Below are 20,226 nucleotides of genomic sequence, written 5' to 3' on the forward strand. Positions count from 1 at the left end.
TTTTTTGGTTTTTGGGCCACACCCGTTTGATGCTCAGGGGTTACTCCTGGCTAAGTGCTCAGAAATTGCCCCTGGCTTGGGGGGACCATATAGGACGCCGGGGGATCGAACCGCGGTCCGTTCCTTGGCTAGCACTTACAAGGCAGACACCTTATCTCTAGCGCCACCTTCCCGGCCCTGGATATCATATCTTTATTGAATGTGATGAATGAAAATATTTTTTCCCATCCAGTTAGTTGTCTTTTAGTTTTAGCACTTGTTTCTTTTGCCATGCAGATGCTCTTTAATTTGATTGTAGTCCTGTTTGCTTAGTTTTGATTGTGTTGCCTTACCAGTGGTATCAGATAACTGAAGACACCTTTGAGGTCCAAATTTTGGAGTGTTCTGCCTATATTTTCCCCAATGTATTTTATAGGTTTTGGTCAATCTCAAGGTCTTTTTTTTTTTTGTTTTTTTTTTTTTGGCCACACCCGGCAGTGCTCAGGGGTTACTCCTGGCTGTCTGCTCAGAAATAGCTCCTGGCAGGCACGGGGGACCATATGGGACACCGGGATTCGAACCAACCACCTTTGGTCCTGGATCGGCTGCTTGCAAGGCAAACACCACTGTGCTATCTCTCCGGGCCCAATCTCAAGGTCTTTGAGATTTAAAGGTCCACTTTAAATTGATCTTTGTATAAGATGTGGGATATGGATCGACCTTTAGTTTCTTACACATAGTTAGCCAGTTTTCCCAGCACCATTTGTTAAAGAAGCTATCTTTACTCCATTTCACATTGTCAGCTCCTTTACTGAAAATTAACTGTCCACATATATGGAGTTTTGTCCTTGGGTATTTGATTCTAACCTACTGATCAGAAAGCCTGTGATCCTGCAGTACCATGCAATTAATGTAACTACTGCTTTCCAATATAAATCTAAATCTTTTTTTTTTTTAATTGTTTTTGGGCCATACCAGCAGCACTCAGAGATTACTCCTGGCTCTGCACTCAGAAATAGATGCTGGCAGGCTCAGGGGACCATATAAGGTGTCGGGAATCAAACCTAGGTCCATCCCAGGTTGGTCGTGTCCAAGACAAATGCCTTACTGCTGTGCTGGCTCCAGCCCCCTACAGCTCCAAATTAAGGCTGTAGCTACTCGTGGACTCTCCTGACTTCACACAATTACTGACTTTTCTAGGTCGAAGAATGTCTTCTGCTTTTGTCTTGTGGAATCTGGATACGTCACTCCATGATCTGTTAGAACCCGCCCACCTCCAGGGCTCTTAGCCCGAAGACCAGTGAGTTCCATCCTCTTGGCATCCCTTCTGAGACCAGTCATAAAGCTTTGAAGATGGTGGCATTATGGGTGTGATGTAGGTGGGGCTTCTGGGGCTTCAACAGCACAATGGGGATAGGGAGGCTGCCTGCCCCCACTTCAAGAAGACCCCAGAGTCTGCAGCCTGAAAAATGACTTACCTGGTAGTTTCATCAGCTTGGGAGTCTCTTCAGAGATTAGTCAGTTGTCAGGCAGTGAAATTGGGGTGTTTGCATGGTTTGCATGTGGGATGTGGGTGTGGCTGCTGGGGCTTCAGCAAGGTGTGAACTAGGCCCAGTTCCCTCCCGACAGTGCCCAGTTTTCAGCCCGAAAAACAGTGTACCTGTGAGTTTCATCAGCTTGTTTGTCATCTCTGCTGAGTTTAGCTATGAAGCTGGGTGTGTTTCTACAAAATTCCATCTCAGCAGGTTTTATCTCCCTTTGTGGGTCACTCACTGTTCATAGTGTGGCAGCTGTGAGATATGGGTCAAAATCCATTTTTTAATTAAAAACCTCTTTTTTGCCACACCCAGTGGTTCTCAGAGTTTACTCCTGGCTCTGTGCTCAGGGATCACTTCTGACAGGACTCTGGGGGGATCATACAGGTTCCCTAGGTTGTGCCTTTCCTGCTGTACTGCCTTAATTAAAAATCAGTAAAAAAATTTTTTTTTTTTTTTGGTTTTTGGGCCACACCCGGCAGTGCTCAGGGGTTACTCCTGGCTGTCTGCTCAGAAATAGCTCCTGGCAGGCACGGGGGACCATATGGGACACCGGGATTTGAACCAACCACCTTTGGTCCTGGATCAGCTGTTTGCAAGGCAAATGCCGCTGTGCTATCTCTCCGGGCCCAGTAAAAAAATTTTTTTTTTTTTTTTTTTTTTTTTTTGGTTTTTGGGCCACACCCGGTGACGCTCAGGGGTTACTCCTGGCTATGCGCTCAGAAGTCGCTCCTGGCTTGGGGGACCATATGGGACGCTGGGGGATCGAACCGCGGTCCGTCTCCTAGGCTAGCGCAGGTAAGGCAGGCACCTTACCTCGAGCGCTACCGCCCGGCCCCAGTAAAAAATTTTTTAATTAAAAAAGTTGGAGACCATACTCGATGTGTCTGGAGGTTAACCCTGGCTGTGGAGCCATGTGGTATCAGGGACTGAACCCAAGAGTTCTTTTCTTTTTGTTTTTCAAGCCATACCGGTGGCACTCAGGGGTTACTTCTGGCAGGCTTGGGGGACCATATGAGAGATGCTGGGTATCGAACCTGGGTTTGTCCCATATCAGTTACATGCAAGGCAAACGTCTTACTGTGGTGTTATCACTCCGGCCCCTGAACAGGGTTGTGCCTGGTAGTGCTGAGTGGACTCTGGGCATCCCTCGAGTGCGTGCACAAAGGCAGCTGAGCAGCTCTGCATCCCCATGACTGACAGTCCTGGAGGACATACAAGGGCTCTGCTATGGGGCTTCTTGGACAGTGATGGGGTCTTCCTGACAGAGAATAGCAGACACCAGGGATCACTCCAACAGAGGCAACTGCTTGGCTGTGGTACTCTGGAAGAAGCTAAATCCACACCTCAGCTCTGGTCTGAGCTTTGGGGCACATTCTTGGCTGTCTTTTTCTGAGGCCACAGTAGTCCAGATCCAAACCCAGTCCCCACCCACTGCTGAGTTCTGCATTTTCCCAGGGAGTTTCGAATGTGCTTGTGTGATACCTACATGGACCTCTGGGTGGAGCTTGATGAGAAACCTCTTTCTCTTGAAGCTCAGTTTGCGCACCTTAGACCAGTTGAAAGTGTTGATTTTGGTTGTGCTCTGAAAACCAAGAGACGAACAAACTGAGTAACACTTGCAATCTAGATATGTGCACTGATAGGGAAAATTATTTGTGCCAGTTGTGTGGGCACATAATGGGGTACTCCTTGGCATACAAGTGAGGTGCCACTGAGTCTAATGGGCTAAATGCCAGAACCCCTCAAATACAAACCCAGGCCAGAGAGACAGTACAGTGGGTAGGGCGCTTGCCTTATATGCAGCTGACCCAGGTTCAATTCATGGCATCCCATATAGTCCCCAGAGCTCTGCCAGGAGCGATTCCTGAGTGCAAAACAGCATGGCTGAATGTGGCCCCAAAGCACAACAAAACAATAACAACAAAAAATCAATAGAAAAACAAGCTATGGGGCCCAGAGTGATAGCACAGCGGTAGGGCATTTACCTTGCATGTGGCTGACCCAGGACAGACCTGGGTTTGATCCCCAGGATCCTACAGGAGCCTGCCAGGAGTGATTTCTGAGTGCAAAGACAGGAGTAACCCCCGAATGCCACTGAGTGTGGTCCAAAAAACAAAAACAACCCCCCCATAAAAAACACCACAAAAAACCATGCACACTTGTTACTCTCCCCCCAACTTCCTGGCTATCTCACCTGGAGAGGGAGACCCTCCCATAGTTGGGAGGGGTCTGTGGTTGGTAATTTAAGGGGTTGCCTGGGGGGAGGGAGAGACTAAGGCTCTGCATGGAGAGATGAGAGACAGGTTGGGTGCAGAGAAGCTGCTTAGCTGAGAAGCCATGTTAGATATGCACATGGCAGGTAGGGCCTTTATAATAAAGCTTGATGTCTCCTGAAATCTGACTGCTGTGGATCATTTCTTCGCCATCACCCTGATACCTACAGATCCGCTTACCTAAAGGTGCAGCAGGCTGGACCAGGCTGACTCCATGCACCACCAAGGACTTCATAATTAATATTTAGTACAACACATACTCACAATACACTCACGCAGAGGCAGATATACAGTCTCATACATACTCATAAATACCCCATGTACATACGCTCACATACATATGCATAAACACCACACACGCACACATTCATGCACACATGCATTCTGAGGAAGAGAGGTCCTCAAAGCTAAGAGGTAAATCTGGGGGTCTGGATGAGAAAAGCCAGGTGCCTGTTACTAAATTACTGGAAGCTACTCAAAGTAAAGATCTGGCAAGATTTCCTCCTCTGTTCCCAGAAAAGAAACTATCAGAGGAACCATCCCCACCACAAGGCGGAGCCCTTGCCATCCCCGCCACCTCCAGGCACTCATTCTCCACTCCCTGAGCCCATGTTGTGGAGGGGGGGCCTGTGGCCCAGGGAAATGTGTCCTGAGTCTGGAGTTCTAACCACTCCTCCCAGACACTTGCTGATTTCCTCTTCTTTGCACGCTGGGGTTCGAAGGCCATAGATCAAAGCAAGGCAGGCAGGGATGCCAGAGGGCCAGTGGGGCCTCAGCCTCAGCTGCAGAGGGACATTGTGTCTGAAACCTTGCCTGGCTCTGCTCTCACCCCTAGCAAGCAGAGCTCTGAGAATCAGGCCTGCAGTTCAAAGCTTCTCCCACACCACGAACCAGCCTCAGCTGCAGAGGGACATTGTGTCTGAAACCTTGCCTGGCTCTGCTCTCACCCCTAGCAAGCAGAGCTCTGAGAATCAGGCCTGCAGTTCAAAGCTTCTCCCACACCACGAACCAGTCTAGCCCTGACTCCCCCAGCCTGCTCCTGTGGTGGTGGCAGCCCCTCCTGACAGTTCTCTCCAGCAGGAGGGAAACCAGGCCCTGGCCCCATGGGTGGACCCTCACCCCCGGCCTCTCTGTCATGTTTCAAGCACTTATTTTCCTGCTTGCAGAAGCATTGCTCACACTGCCATGGCTACTTCGACCATTCTGCCCCTGCACTTTTCCTGGGGCACAGGGTTCAGGTGAGAAAGGCACCCTTGTTTCTTTGCCCATCCTCCCCAGTTCAGCAAACCCTCCATCTCACTGAGCACATCTGTTCCCACCCCCACCTCTGTGTCTGCAGTCTCTGAGCTACAGGAACTGCCATGTGTGGTGCCCTGATGGCCCTTTGTGGGCAGCATCTCGACGGGGTCACCAGCAGTCACATCATAGGAGAACCAGTGCATGGGCCTGCCCAGGACCGGTCCAGCAGGGCCTTGGGGGAGGGTGACGGCAGAGTGTGGCCACCCATGCCCAGCACTAAGGACCAGAAGGAAGTGCGAACTTGTTCCTGCTCCAGAGAAAATCCCTGAGTCAGATGTGGTACTGTGGTACCATGACTGGAGAAGGCCAAGGTGTGTGAGGACTGTGAACACCCATGGGTGGGGTGCCCAATAGTCCTCCAGGCCCTCCGGGGTGGGCCTTGGACCGTGTACCAGAATCATGGGAATCCTTTGCCCTGGAGTGAGGCAAACACAGACCACACCTGATGCTGCTCAGCCCTTGGCGCCACTCGGACACCCCAAAGGTGACAAGGGCTTGATGTAGCTGCACCTACCTGGAACACAAGGACACCCATGTGGGACACGGCCAGGCTGATCCTGGCGCCCTCTCTGTCAGCAGCGGGGTGCAGCCGGACACCATACAGCTCCAGCTTTCGGGCGATCTCCAGCACCTGGAAATCGGACTCAGCCGGCGTCTGGCCCCTAGGAGAGGACAGTGTGGTCACCTTCCACATATGGCCCTCTGATCTGGTTGTCTGTCAGCACTGCAGGGGCCATACTGAGGGGCCATGGGATGGAAGAACCCCCAGAACATTCCTGAAAACAGTCCCACCCACTTGCTCTCTCGCCCTCATCCTGAGCTCTCCTCAATTCTAGGTGCCCATGGGTGGCTGAACTCTGCTTGGCTGACAATTTCACAGGCAGTGCCTAGCTCAGCCCCTTCTGGGGTCCAGTCCAGCTCTAGGAGGCCCTATCTTGGCACCTGGGCACCACCACTAAGACCTGGGCTGGCACTAGTCTGGTCAGGGCCTCTCTGCATGCTGGGCACAACCTTCATCGAAACTGGCTAGTATCAAGGTGAGTCCTTTTTTTTTGTTTTGTTTTGTTTTTGTTTTTGGACTACACCCAGGGGTGCTAAGGGTTATTCCTGGCTCTGTGCTCAGGAATCATTCCTGGCAGGCCTGGGGGGGACCCTATGGAATGCCAGGAATCGAACCCGGGTCGGCTGTGTGCAAGGCAAATACTCTCCGTGCTGTGCTATTGCTCCAGTCCTCACGGTGAGTCTTGAAGAGGCCCAGCCAAATATGCCTAAGGCAGTGTCCAAGCTACTGGGCTCAGCTGTGAGGCTGTGGCCTCAAGGGCCACTCTGGAGAGCAGAGCTCTGACCCCAGAGGATGTGGTCCTGTGTCCCCGAGGAGGGATGTAGGTCCAGGCACCACAGGGACCCACATTGAGACCAGTACCCAGCACCTCACCAGCACCACAGCCCGGAACTTGCTGTTCCTACTCAGCTGCTTTGTCTGTTTGGGGCTTTCCAAAGCAGTGCTCAGAGGCCCTGTCTGGTGATTCTTGGCCATCTAGGCCAGAAGTGAGTGCACGGTTTGAGGACACGGAGGTACCTGGGAGCTACAGTTCCACCAGGTCACCCCATTAGTGCTCAGGTGCTATGTGGGGCCACCAAAGACCTGGGTCTCTGAACCAGTCAGGGATCAGGCTGATTCACCCCAGGGCTTGTGATGTGGCCCACCCCCTGAGCTAGTTTCTGGAATGTTCCCTGGGAGGCTCATTCCTCAGCTTTCTCTCCCAGTCTCACTTCCTCCCCTTCCTCCAACCTGACTGGAGTACAGTCCGAACCAAGGCAAGATTATAGAAGGCCCAGCTGATCACTGCTTGTGTGTGACTGTAAATGCTTGAGCATGTGTATTTGTATGTGAATACTTGCATGTGGGCATGAATGTGAGCGTATATATATGAGTTGTAAAAGTGCATGTATGTGTTGTATGCAAATGTATATGAAGCTATCTGTGCACAAGTTTGTACTGTATCAGTGTGAAAATGTGTGTAACTATACAACTGTGTTGTGTAAGTGTGTGTATGTGCCTAAATGTGTGCTGGTGGTTGCTTTAGTGCAGGAGAATGTTTATATGCTGCAAGTCATTGCTGAAGTAACCTGTGTTAACTCTCTGACTGACTCACACGTGCTTCTGATGGAATTCCAGAACCTTCTCCAGAGAGTGCTCCTGGCTGGGCAGGTACTTATTGGCTTTGAGGTGCTCCCGGTCCAGGGTTTCATCATAATCACCAATTTCAGCTGTTTTGAGATAAAGCAACACACACATTTGTAGATGTGAACACCTATTACACTAAGTGAACATCTACTACAGATTGTCTAAATCTGGTCACATCTTCTCTTTGCTTGAGGCTTTTCTGTCTTATTTTGGTGGGATGTGTGGGTATGTGTGGAGGTGCCTGTGGAACCTACGAGTCTGCGATTCGACGTGGTGTGGTCCCTCACGTGCTGAGGCATGAAGCTAGAGCAGGGGTAAGGGCAGGTGACGGAACTTTCTGCTCTGAAGAGCCGACACAGCTCAGTGTGTCCATGGCTGAATCTACTCCGTGCCAGAAAAGAGGGGTTCTTTTAGTTACTCTAGGTCCACTGGGGCCATGCAGGTGGTGGTACTTGGGGGCTGTCCAGACTGGTGAAGCTGGGACTCCACAGACTAATGTAGTAGCTCCCTCAGCCCATCTAAGCTCTGGCCTGGGATGGTGCATTTAAACCCATTTATCTTTTTTCCTGCTCTCAGATCCTAGGGCACTGTCTGATTTGAGTTTCGGGTACTTCAGAGTCAGTTTCAGTGTTTAAAAAACCGTTGAAGCTCCCTCACAGCATATTTCTGCCCCTAGTAGGCAGAGCAGGGACCTGTATGGTGCCTGGTGATCTAAACCCTAGCAGAGCCCAGCAAGGCCCGAGCAGTGCAGCCCCAGAAACTCCATCTTGGAGTACGTAGAACCAGGATGCCCCAGGTGAGCATCAGGGATGGAGTGGAGCAGCACAGGAGCTGGACCCTGTGTTTTCACCATTGAACCCAGTAGGGGTTGTCCAAGACTGTAGCTGTGCCCACTCAAGCCAGGGAAAAACACAGATGGCAGGAGGCTCAACTTCTGAACCCACATCTGGGTCCCACCCCATCTTAAGGACAACATGGCATCTGTCCGTCAGCTGAAACCCAGGGCAAGGGCCCTGAGGCCCACTTGGCCCTACTGAGATTGTGGGACCCCTTTTCACTGCTGCAGCACCACAGGGAAAACTCTCCGCTCCAGCTGCTCGGACAGAGCCTCCTTAGGCTCCAGACAGCTCTGCTAGAAATATTTCCTGATTCTGGACCTGAACCCCAACATGTAGCAGAAGGGCCAGGAGCCCTTCCCTTCTGATGGGCAGGCGGGGCTTCAGTGACATTCGGTGTGTGAGGTTCCGAGTCAAACTCTGGAAACAGCCTATTGGATGGTAAAGGCTGACCAGTTCCTGGTCCCTGATGTCAGGGTTCCCTGAACACAGGCACACCAGAGCCCCTGGGATCGATCCTGCAGGGGAGCAGGACTCAGGACTGACTGACCCTGCAGGAGGTGGGAGGTCAGGAGTGCTGCAGTGGTGAGGGCGCAGGTCAGTCGCCCCTCCAGAAGGTCTCTCTTCAGCTGCAATGCAAACAAGTACCTGGAACGAAGGAGGACATGGTGGGGTCAGCCAAAGGCTGCAGACTTTCTTCCCACAGCTCAGAGAACTTGAAGGGCAGAGCAATGGCAGAGACATCAAGGCACCTACAAGGGATGCTCCAACTAGCAGTGGACAGAGCACAACACAGTAGGGACAGAGACATGGGAGCACCCACAGAGGGGACATAGGTCAGGGGAACACACTGCAGAAGGGATATGGAGTATGCCACAGTAGGAAGTGACAAAGGCCATGGGAGTACCCTGCAGCAGGGACAGAGCATGCAGATGAGCACTGTGCAATGAGTCTTTCGCCAGGGCACCACTGTCCCCAGATCAGCACAAGCTGGACCTGCACCTTCTAGGGAAGGGTAACCCATCACGTCCCATACAAACACACTGACCATTTAATGCCAAAAAAAACATTTGATTAAGATCCAGATTAAAGTGTTGCCAGGGGATTTTGAAAACATTTCAAACATTCGGTCTTGGCCAGAATCAGCAGCACCGGTGCTGGTAAATATTCCTGAGCTGGTGATTGAAAATGATGATCTGGTCATTTATTTCACCAGTGAGTCATTATCGAACGTGGATTTGTTCTATGAGCTGATCTGGGAGTTGGAATGCTAAGGCAAGCATGAATTTTCTCTGCTTTTGTTAGTACTAGTGCTCTGTGACCTCTTAACACACTGTAATCTCTTAAAATCCAAATGTTCTTGGGTCAAACATCACAGCAGGCAGGGCACTTGCCTTGCATATGGCTGTCCCAGGTTCAATCCCAGGCACCCCATAGTGTTCTCTAAATCTGCCAGGAGTAATCCCTGAGCAGATACAGAAGTCCTGAGCACTGCCAGGACAAGCAGTGCTTGTGCAAACAAGCAAACAAACAGATATAAAGTGCAGAGCAGGGAACACAGCCCTGACAAAGTAGTTTCAATGTCAGAAAGGTGGACACAGCACAGTCACAGATACACGTGACTCCCAGATGAGGCCACTGAGGGACCAGGCCATGGCCGGGGTGCAGGGAGGTCAAAAAACCAGACCATGACCCATAACATAGGTACCAGGAGTGATTCATTCCTGCCTTCTGTGCTCTGTGCTTCATGTGGACAAGCATGCTCCTCCTGTGGCAAAGGGAAACATGCTGAGCAAGTGGCCAGGAGTATTTCCTGCTAGCTGGATCAAAGCTCCCATGAACTAAGGAAGGGATGAGCACTCAGATGAAGACATGGGAGGCCATGGCACACCAGGGCACCTTTCAGGCTGCAATTTTGTGGGAGCTACATCCCCTTCTGAGTGTACCTGCGGGTGACAGATTGTGTCACCTTGTGGCTGACCCACCACAGCTTAGCTGTGACTGAAACCAGCAGATGACAAAGATCAGTTAGAACAGGCACTATTTAGTGAGGAAGCTTGGGAGGTTTCCTGTTAGAGCAACATGGTCATGGCCTCCTGCATTTCTGCCTCTCCTGGGTTGTAAGCTGACATCTTGCACATGGGACACATGGAAAACCCCCATACTACAATTGACCACGTAGAGGAAACCTCTCCTCATGAGCATTTCTGCACACTATGTTGGTTTCTTATATATTAGGGGCCATACCTAATGGTACTGGGGAATGAACCTGGTTGGCCAGATGCAAGACGAATGCCTTTCCCACCTACCACTTTGGCTCTGTTTATAATTTGTAAAGACTCTCCCTCTTGGAGTTTCCCCCAGGTAAAATGGCAGCAAATCCCCAACAAGTCTCCTGAAAGCTCAAAGCTGTGTACACACCATGTGTGCACATAGCCTTCCTCCCAGATTCTGACAACAGGATTGTGTGGGACTATGAAGTGAGAAAGAAGCCTCAGGCTCCAAAACCAGGATTTGGGAGAGACGTGGCTCTGGAAGCAAAAGCTGATGCAGGAAACCCACACAGTGAAAGTGGGGTAAGAACAGGTTCAGCAAGCCTTCCACTCATAGGAGACAGGAAGGATAGTGGAGGAAGACCAGAGAATTAATTCTCAGGCTTCCTGAGACCCAGGTTTTTTATTAGTAAGAACCAGACCACACCCTAGGGAGGAGAATGAATACTAAGTGGGGTGGGACCCAGTAATCTAACACTAGATCACACCCTGGGGTTGAGAACAAATACTAAGTAGTCTAAAATCCAGTAATCCAATGGTGTGGGACAATGTAGGATTATGTGGGGCTGTATAGGAACTTGGGGACTGTGGACTGTTTGAGACTGTAAGGGACTTTGGGGAACTATGCAGCGCTAGGGTCCTCATGGTGATGATGTTGAATCCTGTTCACTGGCTTTTCTGTTCACATCTTTGCCACACATGCCCAGGGTCAACCAAACTGCTGAGGAGACACTGTGATATGGGGGTCACAGGCACAGCTGTGCGCTGCTACTAAGCACCAACCCTTCAATCCAGGGTTTGTTATTTTTGGTCTCAAAGGCTAGAAGCGGGCAGTGTCTACTCTTAGCAATACTCAGCCCAGAAGTTCTAGGGGCCTAGGGCCACTTTGTGTGGGACTCAGGGGCCCACATGGTACTGACCTGGGCCTTGTGCCAGCCAGACATATGCTATAGCCTCAGAGCTCTCCTCATCCCAGCACAGTTCTCATGGCCAGATATGGTGCCCCCCCTTTGTTTCTCAAGGGAGTGGGGTATCACACATGGTGGTGTTCAGCGGGCAGTGCAGTATCGGGCACACACGAAGATACCACATGCCACGCCTATGTACTGCCACTGGGCACTCCCTGGTCCGGCCCCTCCTCTCTGACGAACCCTCACACTCTTTACCGAGTATATTCTTCCTGCAGCTGACCAGGGTCAGGGGGGAAGAACTTGACCGCCAGCTGCAGCACTGTATTCTTTGGCCCTGTTAGAAGGAAAAGGCAGACGTCACAAATTGGTCCAGCTCCTTCTTGACAAAGCTCCCACAACTTACAAAGCATCCACCAAACCGGAGCTTTGAAAAGGATCATCAGAGAAAATCTTTTCAAGTAAGATATACTGAGAAATATCCTTGGGCCCGGAGAGATAGCATAGTGGCGTTTGCCTTGCAAGCAGCCCATCCAGGACCAAAGGTGGTTGGTTCGAATCCTGGTGTTCCATATGGTCCCCTGTGCCTGCCAGGAGCTATTTCTGAGCAGATAGCCAGGAATAACCCCTGAGCACCGCCGGGTGTGGCCCAAAAACCAAAAAAAAAAAAGATATACTGAGAAATATCCTTTGCATGAGTCCTAAGTTTCATATATATAAATAATAATGTGAACTTTTATATTAAGTAGAGTATTTAAGAAAACCCTAAAAGGGGGGGCCAGAGAGATAGCATGGAGGTAAGGCGTTTGCCTCTCATGCAGGAGGTCATCGGTTCGAATCCCGGCGTCCCATATATGGTCCTCCCGTGCCTGCCAGGAGCAATTTCTGAGCCTGGAGCCAGGAATAACCCCTGAGCACTGCCGGGTGTGACCCAAAAACCACAAAAAAAAAAAAAAAGAAAACCCTAAAAGGGGCCCGGAGAGATAGCACAGCGGTGTTTGTCTTGCAAGCAGCCGACCCAGGACCAAAGGTGGTTGGTTCGAATCCCGGTGTCCCATATGGTCCCCCGTGCCTGCCAGGAGCTATTTCTGAGCAGACAGCCAGGAGTAACCCCTGAGCAACACCAGGTGTGGCCCAAAAACCAAAAACCAAAAAAAAAAAAAAAAAAAAAAGAAAACCCTAAAAGAATTACAGGGAGGCTGGAGAAAAAATACAGCAGGCAGGGAGCTTGACTCTCAGGCAGCTTCACAAGGATCCCAGAGCACTGTCAGGAGTGATCCTTGAGTCCAGAGCCAGGGACCCCTGAACACTGCTGTCTGTGGCTCAGAAAACAAACAAAAAGGCAAAATATTGCACATTAAAACTTTGAAATATTAGTTTATGTTTTAGAGTTATACGGGACTTAAAAACTGTCATGGGGGCCAGAGTGATAGCACAGTGGTAGGGTGTTTGCCTTGCATGTGGCTGACCCAGGACGAACCTGGGTTCCATCCCCGGCGTCCCATATGGTCCCCTGAGCCAGGAGCAATTTCTAAGTGCATAGCCAGGAGTAACCCCTGAGTGTTACCAGGTATGGCCCAAAAATCAAGAAAAAAAAACAACAAACACCCAACCTAACCTGTTAAGATAGTGCCAGAATGATAGCACAGTAAGGAGGGTGTTTGCTTGGCACGTGGCTGACCCGGGTTTGATCACCAACATCCTATATGCCCCCCTGAACACTGCTAGGAGTGATTCCTGAGCACAAAGTCAGGAGTAACCCCTGAGCACCACTGGGTGTGGCCCCAAAACTTAAAACCAACAAACAAAACACAAAAACCTATTTAGCTATTTATAGTCTTAGCAACATGAACAGTGAAATTGACTTTTTTGTTTGTTTTTGGGCCACACCCGTTTGACGCTCAGGAGTTACTCCTGGCTATGCACTCAGAAATCGCTCCTGGTTTGAGGGGACCATATGGGACACCGGGAGATCGAACCGCGGTCCATCCTACACTAGTGCTTGCAAGGCAGACACCTTACCTCTAGTGCCACCTCTTCGGCCCCGAAAGTGACTATTTTTGAAACCAGGATATTATTATTATTATTATTATTATTATTATTATTATTATTATTATTATTATTTGTTTTTGGATCACACCCAGCAATGCTCAGGGGTTACTCCTGGCTCTATGCTCAGAAATCACTCCTGGCAGACTTGGGGGACCATATGGGATGCTAGGATTTGAACCAATGACCTTCTGCATGAAAGGCAAACGCCTTACCTCCATGCTATCTCTCCAGCCCCAAAACCAGGATATTCTGTGGTGGTTCAAGTGTTCATACTACTCATTATGCTGAACTAGGGAAACCTGATATCAGCTTACCCGGGTATCAGTCTTACTGAAATCTTACAGTATAGTCATGTACTTCTCCTCAGAAAAAAATAGGGGCTGAAGCAATAGGACAACAGGGCTATAATTTGCCTTTAGTCCCTGGCACTCAATATGGTCTTTCAAGCCTTCCAAGAGTGATCCCTGTGTATAGTCAGGAATAATCCCTGAGAGCTGCTGGGTGTGGCCTCAAAACAAAAGGGGAAGAACTCTGCTAACATGCGCTGTGAAGCTGATGGCCTCAGCTTCTCAGAGGGGGTCTGGCTCCTTTCAACATCCCATGGTCTCAGATGCAGAACCGAAACAGTCACAGGCAAATACGAACCAGACTGCATTTCAGACAGCCAGCAGCACAGTGCTGCTTGCTATTACATGGTAAGTTACTTTCTGGGACTGGGAAGGCTGAAAAATTATTCCAGGTAAGTTAATGCCATAATGTTCCCAGCCCCATATCACCTACCAGACTCCCAGCAGGAAGGAAGTTCATTTTCAGAGAGTGGGAGATTTCACATCAGATCTGTGAAGCATCATTAGACACCTTCACTTTAAAGATAGAATCAAGCCACATTAGGGTGAGGAGGGGCCAGGAAGGGACACAGGACATAGAGGAGTGTCTGGGGACATCTCGGTGGGGAGGGGAGGAGCCAGAGACTATTAGCAGCCACTCCACTGTGCACGAACAACCTCAATCATCACCTTATTTTTTTTTTTTTTTTTTGTGGTTTTTGGGTCACACCCGGCAGTGCTCAGGGGTTATTCCTGGCTCCAGGCTCAGAAATTGCTCCTGGCAGGCACAGGAGGACCATATATGGGACGCCGGGATTCGAACCGATGACCTCCTGCATGAGAGGCAAACGCCTTACCTCCATGCTATCTCTCCGGCCCCAATTATTTTTTCTTTTTGTTTCATATATTACAGTGCTCAATGGGTTCTCTGGCTTTGCATTCAAGAATCACTTTTAGCAGGCTTGAGGGATAATGAGGGATACTGAGGATTGAACCCTGGTCAGCCATATGCAAGGTCAGCAGTGCCCTCCCTGCTGTACTGTCGCTCCAGTCCTTATCACACATTTTAGAGGTCAGAAAAGACGTCAAAAAAAGAGACAGTTATGTGTATAATTACGATCGTGTTTGTGATTAAAGGGGTGTGTTTGATCAACCCAACTCTAAGCAGGGCTAAGGCTCTGCCTGCAGCACCTTGTAAGTGTGGGCTGATTCCTGTGTCCCGAGGTTAGGCTGGAGCTACCTCGTCCGCAATCATAAGACTAGGATGACGGGGTCAATACTGTCCCATTAGGCTGCAGTTCTACAGCACAGATTATATCCCTATTCTGGGCATGGCAGGGCCTTCCCATCTGGGATCAGAAAGCCTGGCAGGGACCAGCTCACAGGCAAAATAGGGTGCGGCTTCCTTGAGGTACTTACTTCGTACTTGTCTTATGACAGATTTCGCAGGATCCAGCCAGATCTAAAAAGAATGAGGAAAGGTAAGCAACTCCATCAAATCACGTCTGATTTAATGATCAGTCCCTGATCCGTCCCTGAACACCTTCAAGTGGGGGCACTTGCACACTGCCCAGGGCACGAAGTCCAGGCCACAACAATGAGCCAGAGGGCGGTGCCACACCAACCACATTGTCACAAGGAGGGTCTCAGGTCCTCTACACAGGCGCCTTGCAGACATGCATTATCATTCCTGGAGGATGGCAACTCCTCACGGCCTGGGGTCGGCCTGTCCTGTACAGCCAAGCTCTTGGCTCGCTTATTCTGACCCAGGACAGTGTGTGCAGGCCAGACCATGGCCCAGCCCCCACAGCACAGTTCAGCTTCTGTGCTCGGGCTTGGACAAGGCTGGGTGTCTGCCCACAGCCTCCCCACTCCCGGACCCTCGCATGTTTAGAGCCTGAGCTTGAGTCCACAAGAGCCCAGAGTGCGTACCCAGTGAGATGGAACATTCTGGAACTCCAGCCCAAAATAGTCGTATTCCACCAGGTTCAGACGCTTCCACACAGAGTTCAGCAGGGCCTGGCCATGGCTCTTGGGCTGTGAGAAAAAGGAAGATAAGTAGGTGGCACCTAGGGACTTTCTGGAACGTGGGTCCTGGGGTACAGGCAGGGAAAATCTGCCTTGAACCCAGGTCCGCAGTGCCCTCATTCATGGCATACAGACAGGCTCCCAGTGTGCAAAGAGTCTTCAGCTGGCACTGGGCACAGCGTCTCTGGGGCTTCACGCTCTGGCAGCCTGGCCAGTTCAGGAGCTGTGACCTGAGCCGGGGGGCCCTTTTGACACATGTACTGGGCAGTTTCCCACTAGCACAAGGAGAAGGGGCTGTTCGGAGACAGGCCAGGCCGTGCAGGGGCCAGGAATCAGCTTGGGAGGACATGTCATGGCTGCCACTGTCACCAGGACAAGCGACATAGCCTCACATCCAAGACCACCAGTACCTGACGTGGGTGAAAGAACACAGGGCCATAGTCCAGCCCACAAAGAGCCTGAGGCTTGTGGGATGAGCAGCAGGGCTGGCTGTAGAAGGAACCTCTGTCCAGTGTCACACTTTGCTGGGCAAGCAAGGACTGGTCAGTAGAGAAAGGGGAGAGTGAAGGGGGCCATGCTGCAGGCAGGAGGTCCAGGATTCAACCCCAGCTCATCATGGCTTCTTGAGCACTGATCTAGGAGTATCTCCAAGACCCCTGAGCACTGAGCCAAGAGTAGTGAGTTCCATATTTATTACTTGCTTTCTTTTTCTCGGGGTCTCATTTTTGGTTTGTTTCTAGCTTATTGAGAATTGAGGTCTGAGCTTTGTCTCATTTCATATTTATTAAGTCTGGGTCGTAGGACCTTCTCTTTTCGGAGGGCAGCTCCTGTGCCCCAGGGATCGACGGCTTATACTCTTCCATTTCAAGGATCATTAAAGCCCTTAGATGCCAATGTTTCCATTTTTACCAAAATTGAGTATGGGAACTGGAGAGATAGCATGGATAGTGTTTGCCTTGCATGCAGAAAACGGTGATTTGAATCCCGGCATCCCATATAGTCCCCCAAGCCTGCCAGGAGTGATTTCTGAGCATAGAGCCAGGAGTGACCCAAAAACCAAAAAAAAAAAAAAAAAAAAAAGTGAATATGAATTTCTCTTCATGGTGTGTGTGTGTGTGTGTGTGTGTGTGTGTGTGTGTGTGTGTGTTATGAGTGGTGTGACATACCCCAGCAACCCTCCAATAAGCACCGTCACCATGCCACGGACACTGAAGTGTATGGAGAATCCCAGATGGTCCTGAGACAGACATCAGGAGTGGGTCAGTAGAGGCCTACAGTGTACACAAACTGAAAAGCTGGGCAAAAACCTGGGAGTCTTGGGACAAACTTCATAGTAAATGGAAATGATGGTTGTCCCCACTGTGCACAGGAGCTGAGCACTGTGAAGCGTGCATCGTCCTGGCTCTACTGCCTCAGTGGGACCCTGTTAAGACATCTGAGATACAAAGGGGTGGGGTGAGGCCCTGCTTGGCCATACTGTGGCTCGAAAAGTTTTTGCAAAGTCCAGTGCAGCTTCCAAACCCTTGTGTGTGGCCAGTTACTCCCAAAGCCCAAACAATGCTCCAACCATCTCACAGAAGTGCTAGACATCCTCAGACTTCAGACTAGTAGCATAAAAGTACAAATAAATGAAAACCCTTTGCCATAGAACATGGGACCTAAACATAGCTACTATGAGAGCAAAGGCCCGAAGGTGCCAACACTGCATGTTGCCAACACTAGCCCACAGCACCATCTGCCTAACCCTTGTCAACCTAAATATGACCCCAAAGACGACGGGAAAACGAGAGAACAGAGACACCAACAGAACACAGAGGTGCCAACAGGAGAAAGAACATGGAGGCCCAAAGAGAAGAAAGAGCACAGAGATGCCAACAGAAGAGGAAATCCCAGAGGCTCCCTAGCGATTTCTGAGTGTAGAGCCAGGAGTAACCCCTGAGCACTGCTGGGTGTGACCCAAAAATACCAAAAAAAAAAAAAAAAAAAAGAAAGAAAGAAAGAAAAAAAAAAGAAATTTTAGGAAAATAGATGATGATTATTGATAGAAAAATCTTGGGGGGCCGGGCGGTGGCGCTAAAGGTAAGGTGCCTGCCTTACCTGCGCTAGCCTAGGACGGACCGCGGTTCGATCCCCCGGCGTCCCATATGGTCCCCCAAGCCAGGAGCGACTTCTGAGCGCATAGCCAGGAGTAACCCCTGAGCGTCACCGGGTGTGGCCCAAAAACCAAAAAAAAAAAAAAAAAAAAAAAGAAAAATCTTGTGTAAGCAGACTCAACTTAGAGCAGCTGATGGAAAAAAATAAAAAAGAAGGAACAAAATTTAAGAAGCTTTGGTGGGGCAGCAGGTTGTTTTACATGCAGCCAACTCAGGTTTGATCCTGGCACCCCATATAGTCCCTCAAACCCTGCCAGATGTGATCCCCAAATAGAGATATGAGTAAACCCTGAGCACTGCCGGGTATGGCCCAAACACACAGACACACATACACACATACAAACACATGAACACATGAACACACACATGAAAAGTTAAAACTGCTGGGTGTGGCCCAAATACACACACACATACGAAAAGAGAACTAAAAACAAGTAAAGAGAATATTAGGGAAATTATTGACAATGCTGAGAGGGACAGTTTCAGAATCAGAGGAGTCCCAGAAGGAAATGGAAGAGGGAAAGAATGACTAGAGATAATTAGGGTGGGTTTCTCCAACCTAAAGAAAGATATAAGAGCCCAAAGAGCACCAACTAGTGCCACCTTAAACAAAACCAGGCCAAGACACTGATAAAAATGACAAGAACTGGGGCCGGAGAGATAGCATGGAGGTAAGGTGATTGGTTCGAATCCCAGCATCCCATATGGTCCCCCGAGCCTGCCAGGAGTGATTTCTGAATGTGGAGCCAGGAGTAACCCCTGAGCACTGGCCGGGTGTGACCCAAAAACAAAAACAAAAACAAAAAAGACAAGAACTTAGGTAGTAAGGTGAGTATGGTGCTTGCCTTATATGTGGTTGAACCCTGATTGCTCCCCCATACCCCAAACGATCCCCTGAGTACTGGCATATGTGGTGGCCCCAAAACAAAAGCAAACAAACAAAAATAGGTTAAGAACCAGAGGCAAACTTTTTCTGCTAGATAGAAGTAAAATCTGACATACAACCTCCAGCAGCTATCTTTAGCAAAACTATACAAGCAAGAAAAGAATGAAACAACATAAAGAAATTGTTGATGGGAGGGGCCGGAGAGATAGCATGGAGGTAAGGCGTTTGCCTTTCATGCAGAAGGCCATCGGTTCAAATCCCGACATCCCCATATGGTCCCCTGTGCCTGCCAGGAGCGATTTCTGAGCATGAAGCCAGGAGTAACCCCTGAGCACTGCCGGATGTGATCCAAAAACGAAATTGTTGATGGGGCCAGAGTGATAGCACAGTGGCAGGGCATTTGCCTTGCATGTGACCGACTCGGAATTCCATATGGTTCCCCAGCCTGCCAGGGGCAATTTCTGAGTGCAGAGCTAAGAGTGGCCCCTGAGCACCACAGGATGTGGCCCCAAAACCAATCTATCAATCAATTAATAAATAAAGTTTAAAAATAGAAGTTGTTGAATGAAGGGCCAGAGTGATAGTAGTAGGAACAGAGCTCACTTTGCATACAGTCAACCAGGTTCGATCCCTAGTCCCTCATAAGGTCCCTGAGCCCCACCAGGAGATATTCCTGAGTGTAGGTAGAGAGAGCTAAGAGTAGCCCCTGAGCAAGTTAGGTATCACCCCAAAACGAAACAAAACATTGAATGAAAAGAATTACAACCACAATCTTCTACCCACAATACTGTCAAAGTGGAAGAAGAAATGAAAACAAAGAGTGGCTGAACATATTGCTGTCTAATCTAGCCCTGCCAAGAATGCTGAAGTGCCACAGAGTGAAAGGAAACGGCACAGAACAGACAACTAAATTCCATATAAAGATGCGACACCAACTTCTTTCCTGGGGCCAGAGCGGTGCCACAGCAGTAGGGCGTTTGCCTTGCACGCGGTTGACCTAAGACAGACCACAGTTCGATCCCACGGCGTCCCATATAGTTCCCCGAGCCAGAGTGATTTCTGAGCACATAGCCAGGAGTAACCCCTGAGTTTCACCAGGTATGTTCCAAAAACCAAAAAAAATAAAACAAAACAAACTCCTTTCCTAACAATAATTTCATTAAAGGTTAATGAACTAAATTCCTTCATAAAACAACAAAGTCACAGGATGAATCAGGAAACAAAACCAACTTTTGCTACTTACAGAAAATACCTACACTGACGATAAACACAGGCGTACAGTGAGTGGCTGGGAAACAATCAGACAGTTGAATAGCAGCAAGAGAATATGAACTGCGGTCAGTAATATGCTTGCTACAGGTCACAGGATTCAGACTAAAGGAGACAATAAAAGATGGGGGAAGGTGGCCACATGCATGTGTGTGCTGAGGGCCTGGGGTAGCAGCAGCAACCTTGGGCTCCAGCCCAGCCTGGCCTTTTCTTGTGAG

The 20,226-nt window shown here is 49.6% G+C and overlaps 1 protein-coding gene across 1 annotated transcript in view; it reads right to left on the bottom strand.

Annotated features, from left to right (window-relative positions):
* FARP2 (FERM, ARH/RhoGEF and pleckstrin domain protein 2) overlaps positions 1-20,226 on the bottom strand; it is a 57,234-nt gene that overhangs the window by 27,676 nt on the left and 9,332 nt on the right. The window contains 7 exon segments of the mRNA XM_049772888.1: positions 3,004-3,099; positions 5,604-5,751; positions 7,246-7,360; positions 8,664-8,761; positions 11,553-11,631; positions 15,092-15,134; positions 15,605-15,709. Of these exon segments, the coding sequence (XP_049628845.1) occupies positions 3,004-3,099; positions 5,604-5,751; positions 7,246-7,360; positions 8,664-8,761; positions 11,553-11,631; positions 15,092-15,134; positions 15,605-15,709 (684 nt within the window).

This window comes from Suncus etruscus, chromosome 5 (assembly GCF_024139225.1).
Source record: "Suncus etruscus isolate mSunEtr1 chromosome 5, mSunEtr1.pri.cur, whole genome shotgun sequence".
In the NCBI taxonomy this organism is placed as follows: domain Eukaryota; kingdom Metazoa; phylum Chordata; class Mammalia; order Eulipotyphla; family Soricidae; genus Suncus; species Suncus etruscus.